Here is a 10,768-nt window from a genome sequence, read left to right as displayed (position 1 = left end):
CTTGACAGGCAGACAAACTTGAAAATTGTTCAAGATATATTTAATTAAAAAATATATTTTTTTTGCAATTATTCCTGTATCTGTACTATAAGATGTTATTTCGTACCTAATTTCAAGATTCTGAGTTTACGGAAAGTACCCTGTAGGTTTTGCGTTTTGATACCCTTGCGAATGTCGAAATTTGCGAAATTTTTCGGCATTTACGGCTGTATCTTCTGATTCGTTGACATAGAAGTTTGATTTTATTATAGCTTAAAGGTAACATAGACTTGAGTTTTTGGCATGAATATCAATTTAATACATGTAAGCGTTCATGAGTAACAGGGTTGTTATAAGTTTAAATTTTTTTTTAATATTTTTTTTATAATAATCTAAGTAAAAATTCGTGTTTTTCGCAATTAGTAAACAAAGTCGTTTTTTCTGTGCCTATGTCCCTTTGTATGATTAAATCTTTAAAACTACGCAACGAATTTTTACGCGGTTTTTTTAAAGATAGAGTGATTCCAGAGGAATAGTATATAATTTATAAGGTTTTAGACAAAGCGGGCGAAGCCGCGGGCTAGCTAGTCTGCGTTATAAGATGGTACATTGTACTACATTTCATGACTCTGTGTACTCGGGAACTACCCTGTAGGCTTTGATTTCCTAGGGAGTGTCGAATTTTGCGAAAAATTTCAGCATTTACAGCTGCATCTTTTGATTGCATTGGCTTTTACGTTTGAATTTTTCACAGCATCAAGGGACCGTAGACCGTAGGATTTCGACATTAGCAAAGGATACCTGCAGGGAGCACCCGCCACCCTGTCCCGTAAACACAAAGTCTTGAAATTGAGTTAAAAAGTATCGTCTTATAGCACAGATGTAGGAATAACTGCAAAAACCCTAATTATTTAATTAAATTAAATAAAAATATATTTTTTTAAATAATTTTAAACTTACAATCCCTTTACTCATGAAGGTCTACATGTATTAAATTGATATTCACATCAGAACTCAGGTCTATAATAACTTAAATCTGTTATTTAATTCAAATTCTATGTCAACGCAATCTTAAGAAAAAGCAAATAGAGCCTCATACCTATTCTGTAACTAGCAACTACTTGCAAGGGAATCAAAACCTACAAGGTACTTCCCGTGAACACAGTCTTGAAATTTGGATAAAAGCAACGACTTATAGCACAAGATAAAGAAAAAATTGCTTTTAATAAAATTGTAAGATACAACCTATTAAAAAAATAGGTTTGCTCGGAGCCCTCGGTGCGAGAGTCCGACTCACACTTGGCCGATTTTTTGTCGTAATTTTCTATTGTTTATTAAAAAAAAAAAAGCTATTTTATGTCTTATCCACGAACTGGGATATTTCGATATTTTTTTTCAAAAATCGATAAACCTGTTTTTTGCCCTTGAATCACGACCACAGGTCGACCCTAATTAACTTTTCCTCTAATTTTTGTTATATTCTCTTCCGTTTGTAATAATTGATTTACCTAATTGTTTTATATTACTTTTATGTCTCAAAAGTCAATAAAAACATCATGTTGAACAGTATTAAGTTGTAAATTTAAAAAAGAGTATATTAAATTAGTGGTCCACTTAGGTCGTGGACCTAGCCCAGGGGGGGGTCATGACCCCGTGACCCCCCCCCTGGATCCGCGCTTGAATAAATCTGTAGAAGGGTCAATTCTGTACATTGAAAATATTGAAAAAATAAATAGCAGGGGGTGTTACTGGATCGATACCAAGCCCAAATATGTGATTAAAAAAATTTTTGTCTGTCTGTCTGTCTGTATGTTCAGGCATCACGTGAAAACTAACGGTTCGATTTCGATGAAACTTGGTATAATTATTCCTTATTATCCTGGGCACAAAATAGGATACTTTTTATCCCGGAAAAATACGTAGAAAAAAAAATCTTAATTTTTCCGCGCGGACGGAGTCGCGGGCGGAAGCTAGTTCATTAATATACTTAAATGAATGATTGTGAAAAACTATTGTTGAAATGAAAAAGAAGGATATATGTACCTACCTAGTAAAATATTTATTTATTTTTCTTCGGGGAAGAACACAAGATTTTTAAAAGTACCTAAGTAAATTAACTTTAAAATCGAACTTTTGAAATTATCTATGTAAGTAGGTTTTTGATAAATTTTGCCTATTTGATAAATTTGTATGAATATAAACTAATCTAGATTTTTACGCAAATAAGTAATGAGTAATAAACTTGCAATTAAATTTCATTCCAATAAAATACTTAAAAATACAAACAATAACTTGGAAAAATTATAATTCAGGTTGGTACCTAAGTATTATTTTCTTTTATAATTTAATATACCGAATATGCAATTATTACAAGTCATTAAATAAACTAGGTAGGTATATTGATGTACTTTTATGTATTATTATTTCTAAAATCTTTCATAAACCTATGTAAATATGTAATTACTTACATATTTTAATTCGTTTATATTATACCATCTATATAATAGTTAAGTTTAGATACTAAAATATAATCTTTTAATTTGCTCATAATATAAGTTTTAATATAGGTATATAAATATAATATACCTATATACATATTATGTAATTTTAGGTCATTATGATATGAATTATATTAACTTTATTGAAACCCTTTTTAATTATTAGTACAGTTAATAAAATGGCTCCATACAATATTTCAATAAAACTCACATCCAAAAAAATATCAAGTTGTTTCGCACGATGCCTTCAAGGTCGTTGTTTGGTTTCTCTCTCTAAACAGTAGCGCGCTCTCTTTCATTGGGGTCGCGAGTTGTTCGTTGAATGGCGGCCAGACGAGGGCCGACGCGACGCGATCACACAACTGACAGCGTCTATCTTTATTATTTGCGTCTTAAATTCATTGCGCGCTTATCTAGTAGTACATTTTAATATAGGTAGCTATTAGATTACTACGCAATGGAAGCCGTCGAAGATCATAATATCGAACCGCTTCTAGAGTCAGTGTATTCTTGGCTGCTGCAGATGGCTAAAATGAAACCGAATTGTGTCCTAACCGAGAACGACGTGCGTGTCATGGGCATTAAATTCAACGCGACCCTAAAAATCGTGTCCGATGTAAACAAAATAAATTTTCTGGAGAAGTTTGAAGAGCGATACGGTAGTATAAGTGAATTTAACAATGATAACAAAACTGGACTTTGGAGACTGAACGATACTTCATTTGATGATTTAATGAAAGATTTAAAATTATTGTCTCCAATGCAGGTTTACATGGCTGACGAATCTGGGCTTTATTGGCGCCTTCCGACAAAAAATTCTGAGAAATTATATGTGTTTAATAGAATTACCTTTTTACTATGTACAAATATCACTGGACAGCATAGATTAGCTCCGCTTGTTATTGGTAAATATAAAGATCCAAAATCCTTGAAGGACATTGAACTACCAATACATTACTTTTCACAGAGAGACGCTTACATAAACAGACGTTTATTCAAGAAATGGTTCTTTGAATGCTTCGTTCCCGAAGTAAAACTGTCCCTTAGAGAACAAGGGTTGCCGGAAAAAGCCGTACTTCTCATAGACTCGTCGTGTGCTCACCCTCACCATAAGGAACTTAGAACTGAAGACGATTCCATCATCACATTGGTTTTACCTTACGAAGATAATTATGATTATGGCCGTGCTACTTTTGATTATATCAAAAGAGAATACAAGAATACCTTTTTGCAAATGGCTTCTTCTAGTTTTACAAGGCAAGATGTCATGATGAAATTTAATTACAAAGACATGGCATTTCTTTTAGCTGAATGCTGGAAAACAATGCCGGAGCATGTTGTCCGTTCGTGGGGACAAAACGTGCAAACAACTTCGCACGCGTCCATTGCAGACACTGATGATTCTTCGACAGATGAGTTTTTAGAACAATTTATATTTCGACTGGGTATTTCAATCGAAAATTTAAAGACATGGTACATGGGTATTCTCGAGAACAAAAATGGTTCCCAATATCTACGTTGCGCTGACATTGCAGCCTATGCCTTAACAATTGACTTAGATGGAATAGAAGAAACAGAAGATATAAATTATTCAGACAAGAAAGAAGATTTGAGGCCACTCGCTGCGAAAAAGAACTTCGATCTCTGTATACAGTGGGCTGAAGAAAATGGGTATTCGTCTGCAGATATATCTATTCTTAAACAAATGAAAGACAGGATAGCCAACTTAAAACCATCTAATGTCAAGGTAGAAAAAGACGGGATAGCCAACTTTAAACCATCTAATGTTGAGGTAGAGAAAGACATGATAGCCAACTTTGAACAATCTAATGTGAAGGTAGAAGAGATAACGGACATTACGTTAGAAGAACATGACTTCACGATGGATTCAATGAATGTATATTCAGACGATCCTCTCAAAACAGAACCGACAGAAAAGGAACCGAAATAGATTTACGAGATGATGATAAAACTTCAGACTCCTGAAGTTAATAATTATGCTCAGGCTGAATAACTTTTATAATTTTAAATAATAAAAAGTAAATTTATCTAAAATATTGACTTTTTATTTAACTTCCTTTGTTTTGTATAATAAGTTTTTACCTTCGAGTTAAATATGGCACGGACATTATTACTTCTTTATTTTAAATACCTAATTTATTTTTGAATAAAATGTACTTACAAAAATGAAGCTATCAAATATACCGGCCGAATTGAGAACCTCCTGCTTTTTTTGAAGTCGATTAAAAATAAAATATTGTAATTTTAAGATACTTTTTATGATTTGTATTTTCCTTCTGTGCTAAGTAACATGAAAATCTAACATCATAAGCAAGCCCTGCTGAAAAAACTATCCTACTAATATTATAAATGCGAAAGTTTGTGAGGATGTGTGTGTGTATGTTTGTTACTCTTTCACGCAAATACTACTAAACCCATTATAATGAAATTTAGCACACATATAGAGGATAACTTGGATTAACATATAGGATAGATTTTGTCCCTATGTATATATTTTGTTCTTAAGGGAACGGGAACTATGCGGGTTTTATTTTGAAAACGCGGGCGAAGCCGCGGGTGGAAATCTAGTATATTATTTTAACTTGTTCTTCGACTACTAACTATAAATTATTGGTAATGCAGGAATAACTTAGAAAAATAAAACATCTGAATTGATTGCTATAAAGAAATACTTTTTTCGTATAGTTGAAAAGTAACAAATAAAATAATTATTTTATGTTAAACAAATACTGAGACACGTCTTTCTTGACAGCAAATTATAATTACGTTGCTTTTACGTCAATTGTCATGCCGCATATGTGTCCGAAAAAATCCAATCATGCATTTATACCGGGTTCGTTCGCGTCCAGCCTATTTAATTTGATTAAATAGATCTTAATTTCAGACACCAATATCCATATTTATATAATTACAATTTTGCATATATTTGGGACAGTTAACTATTTTAGTTTAAAAAAAGCATTACAATTCATCTATTTACGGTTCTTACTCAGATGAACACATAACCAATATTTAAGAATTTGACTGTTCAAGTATATGCGTGAACATTAAGCTTTTGTCGGACATGCACCGATATTGTAGTTTGCGTGACATTCATTTCATGCCTGGCGTGAACATCCAAAAAGCATTTATTTCACAAAAATAAAATACCTACTTGCAATTTGTGGGGTAGATCCGCGTCGTACGAATCGTGTAAACCGCTATTTATTAAACTCAAATTGTTAACTTTTCTGTGCCATATTTATTCTAGTCCTTTTCACCTAAGATGATTCCTGTGACATATCGATTGTTGACACGTTCAGAGATTGCCTTTATTGAAATCGTATCAATTGTTTCCGATGACCGATTATATTTTATATAGAAATGAAATCGATTTGAATAAAGGACCAAAATTAGTTATTTCGGCATTTCGCCAACAATTAACTGAGGAATCTTAGCAAACGACAGCGACAAAAAGTGAACAATAACAATTAGTAATATAATAACAGAACACGTGAAGTATCAATATTAAAAATGCAACTTTACAAGGCTGACGGACTCGTACAGACGATTGACGCGATTGACTAACGACCACATTCGATTATAATATGATTATAATATGATTTTCCAACTCTATTAGGTAGGTATTATTTTTTTTGTGTTATTTTATTTTATTTTTCGTTATATTAAACTAAACAATACTGTTTTTGTTTTAGTAGCTTAAGATGTTTCATTTTTATATTTTTGGTAATAATGCCGCCTTAAAATAAAAATATTATGCATTAAAATTATTTTTGCTTTTTAAACATAAAATAGGTACGTAATTCGGAACACGATGAAGTGTCACAGGAATCATTGAAAGGTGAAAAGGTCTATAAATTTGAATCTTTGTAAAAAGACATACTTAAGCTAAAGATGTTCGTTTCTAACTTATATGATTTGACATTGAAAATATGTGTAATTGTAATTTTAAAAACTCAGAATTACCTATGTAGGAATAACGTGGAGCTGACATTGATTTGCATGCCCGATTTCGGCTAATGTGTTGATTCCTAAAATACTTAAATATTGTCATCTTTTTTTATTATACACACGAAAAAATTAGATCACGAGGTGGTATTCGATTTTTATTTAATTGTCTCATTTCTAAAGCATTTGACGCTATAAAACAATACAAAAATCACATGTCAACACATTGATTAGTTCTGTATAATATTATATTATATACATTAACAGATAAATGAATGACAAATGCAGCGTAAAGAATTGAAGTTATTGGACCAATTAATTTTCACATCAACGTAAAAAGGTATTAATATGTACCTAATGTACCTATTGTGCAGTGCGCGCGCATCATTCGCTTCCGGTGAGAAGCGAGGTCAAGCTTAATATGGCCTATGTGGATTGAAATAATATATGACGGTTTACAATTTACATGTATTGTAGAAATTTTATTTAAAATGCAGTTAAAATTAATTTTAAGAGAAGAAGAATGTAAAGGGTAATTAAATAATATTTATCTTGTATAAAATTTAGCCTTTACCTTATTAGACCATAATTTATACATATCTTTGACGCTAGTCAAATATGTTGACTTACATTCTTAAGTATTTGTATAATTTGTCACTTCAACTAATTTATAGATAAGTTTATTTTGATAAGATAAGTTAACATAACATAACGAACACGTCATTAATCTTTGAAAATTCTATACCCCTAGATACCTAGTTGGCGACGAGAATTAATCTTGCTATAATTACTTATATCATTAAATGTTTTCTTTTTACCACGCTCGTAATGCTTTACCTGTATGTTTGTATGTAACCGAGTCCTTTAGATTTGATTTTGACCCACTTTTAATAGACAGGTTTTTTTACACATGCTTGCCCGACTTTTATGAATATTCGGTATGTGTATATTCGGTAGGTCTGAACTCTGAAATACGTTGTAAACTATTTTTTACCCCTAAGTGATAAGGGTGTCCTAGCAGGGGCCGTATTACCCCTTATTTCCAGACAGTTTACGCCCTGAATTGAACTGACTGGAATATTCATATTATGATCGCAATAAAACCAGCCATGGCTAATTATATTATAATATGAATTTACCAGTCAGTTCAATTCATGGCGTAAATTATCTGGAAATAAGAGGTCTTAATATGGCCCCAGAACGTTGTACACTACTTTATCATATTAGTAGTAGTAATACAGTTTTTATTTATTCCTTACGTTGAGGCAAGAGTAACGGTAAAGTTGCTATAAGGTAGCTACGGTTCACTGACTTATCTAACGTCTTGGATGGAATGGTTGAAACTTGAAAGATTGTATTTTGATGGATTTAGACGATTTTTTTATTTAAATGTTTGGATTGATGTTAAGGTGGTCGCTTCCAAAGAAATATATGGAACACCATTTCTAGTATTACCTTTAAAAGCACGCTGTGGTACTCTTTAATCTTTATGTACATAATTTTTCGTTAAATCTAAGTAGTAATTTATTGCATTAGGTATGCAGCCTTCATTTTTACAATACAATACATATTATACTGTTGAGATTAGTTACACAATAATACCGCTTACCGTTTGTTCTGTAAATTTTTACTCATCTTTTAAGAATCTCTTTCTACTCACCATCAGAATAAAGTTTTTAATAAATAAATGCATCCACTCTCTTCCCCACAAAGAGAATCGAGGCTATCCAAACCCTAAAAATAGACGATTATCAATAAACTAATACAAATTATCTTTGTTCACAGAGCGAAAAGTGGCTAGCCTACGAGATGATAAAAGAGGAAATCCTAGAGAAGATACGCAAGATCGAAGAGGAAAGGCACACGGTGGACCTGTGGTCGTGCGGGGCAGAGTGGGGCAGGAAACGGAGGAAGAGGCAGGTCACAGTCTCCCCTCCGTATGTGGTGTACATGCTACCTGACGCAGATATCATGGAGGACTGGCGGCTTGTCAGGAAACTATTGGAACGGGCTGATTAGTTTATAGTCAATAAAGATTTTGTGTAATATGTTGTTTTATTTTGAGAGGTTGTGTGGTTGTTTTTTCGTAACTTAAGTATAAATAATTTGGATAGAAATAAAGAATTATTTGTGTATGAGGTTGTTTTATTTTCTACCTGTATAAGTAATTAAGTAGTAATAATGGCATTGGGTTAAGACAAAAATGACTATTAGGCTTATGTAAGATAGATTCAAAATATGGGGTCGAAGTAAAATTCTGTAGGTACACAACAACACATTCTGTACACAACAAAATGATTTGATCATTTTTGATATGTTATTGAAACATAAATAACAAGACACCATTTCTATGATACACATATATATATGTATACATATATTTTCCAGTGATTATACATTCTTATGAGTACATAAGTTATTAATTTCAAAAATATTTTAATACGTACCAATTTAATCGAAATTAGACTGTTCAAATGTTATAAATCATCTTGTCTTACTATTTATATTCATCTATAATATAAATGTGAAATTGTGTGTGGATGTATGTACGTATGTTTGTACCTTTTCCACGGTAAAACAACTCGATGGATTTTGATAATGCTAGGCAGTGGTGAGCTACAGAATAACACATATGCTACAGATATACTTGCGATTGAAACCGCGCGGCACAGCTAGTAGGTATACAATGTAATCAAAATGTATTGGTTAATGTCATAACAGGAATAGGCACCATGAATGATGAATCAGATTTCATAGTAGCATAGCTATGTAGGATCCTAGAAACCACACGGTTCTTATTATTTAATATTTACCATCTGCATCGTTAAAGTAATTACACCATTTCAACGTATTATAGCTGTTATTTATTGAAATGTTTGCATTCAGTGACTGATCGATTTTCTTTACGGACAAATAATATTTGACCTTAAACAAGAAATATTAAACCCAAAATACTATTTGTCTTTTTAATAATTGCACATGACAAGTACACAGCTTCTTACTATTATACTATTTTAATTTTTAGTTTTTAAATATAAAACTTATAAATATCTGCAAGAGAAAAATTCGATGATGAGGCGGAATTCGAACTTGCGTCTTTCATCTGACCAGTGACCACTCACCACTCTGCCACCCAAAATCCCTGATAAATTTCGCTCAGCCATCAATTAAAATAACAAAATAATGTATGAAAATATACATAGAAAGCACCAAACAGGGGCTTTGCCAGAAAGCGGTTCTCATCGGCCCTAAAAACATGATGATTTAAGGCAGCAGAACCAGCGCTGATCCAAAATACAACTGAAGGATTTAGAAATAGTAAAGTATGGAAGGTAAATCCAACCAGTTTTTACTTTCTTATATTTTCGCAACATTTTTAAAAACATAGGTACCTATATCATACATATAAGCATAAAATAGAAAATTAACTCATAAAAATATCCTAACTACTTACGTATGCTAATATTATAAGAGGAGAAAAGATTTGATTGTATGTTTGTTTCGAATAATTAAGCTTCGAAACTACTGGACCAATATGAAAAGTTCTTTCATCAACAGAAAGCTACAATTCCTGAGTGACTTATGAAATATTTAATTTTATCTCGGATCAAGCCGGGAAATAGCTAGTTTATAGTTACATAATAAAGTTTGAGATATCCTTGTCCTAAATACAAATAATATAACGCGAAAAATAACTTCTTTTAACATTTATCCATAGAGTAAAATAATATATCGGGTACATTTATTATTCACATTAAATAAAAATAGAAAAGTACGACCTACGTCAAAAGAACATTTGCCATTTGTGGTAAAAATACGATTCATGACGCAAAACTTCAAACGCTAACGTTATAAGCATATTAAAATGTTGAATGCAGAGAATACGTCATGAATTACGTAAGTATAACGCTTGCTCAACGCCTATTCATCTGAAAATATATTTACTAGCCCCCGCGGTTTCACCCGCATTGCTCCGCTCCTGTTGGTCTCAGGGTGATATAATATAGCCTATAACCTTCCTCGATAAATGGGCTATCTAATCGCGAAAGAATTTTTCAAATTGGTCCAGTAGTTTATGAGATTCGCGCGTTGAAACAAACAAACTCTTCATCAATATAATATTAGTATAGATTAAAATAAGCCATATGAATTTTAGTTTCAAATTCTCTGGCCTGAGGATTCTTTAATAGAACGAATAGGTATCTAGTGTTATTCTGGGTCGGAAGGGTAAGTAGGTACCTACCTATTCTAATGTTAAAAAATGAAATAGGATAAGGTAATACATACCTAGTTTAAGAAGCTTATATAGGCAGGAAATTGAA

General features: G+C 32.2%; 1 protein-coding gene across 1 annotated transcript in view; it reads left to right on the top strand.

Moving 5' to 3' along the window:
- Window positions 1-8,581, top strand: part of LOC123697187 (breast cancer metastasis-suppressor 1-like protein) — an 84,005-nt gene extending 75,424 nt beyond the window's left edge. The window contains exon 4 of the mRNA XM_045643608.1: window positions 8,232-8,581. Coding sequence (XP_045499564.1) covers window positions 8,232-8,465 — 234 coding nt within the window. The 3' untranslated portion in view covers window positions 8,466-8,581. The remainder of the gene's footprint in view (window positions 1-8,231) is intronic.
- The last annotated feature ends 2,187 nt before the right edge of the window (window positions 8,582-10,768 follow it).

This window comes from Colias croceus, chromosome 14 (genome assembly GCF_905220415.1).
Source record: "Colias croceus chromosome 14, ilColCroc2.1".
Classification (NCBI taxonomy): domain Eukaryota; kingdom Metazoa; phylum Arthropoda; class Insecta; order Lepidoptera; family Pieridae; genus Colias; species Colias croceus.
Note: the sequence above shows the minus strand (reverse complement) of the source record. Positions and strands in the feature narration are given on the sequence as shown.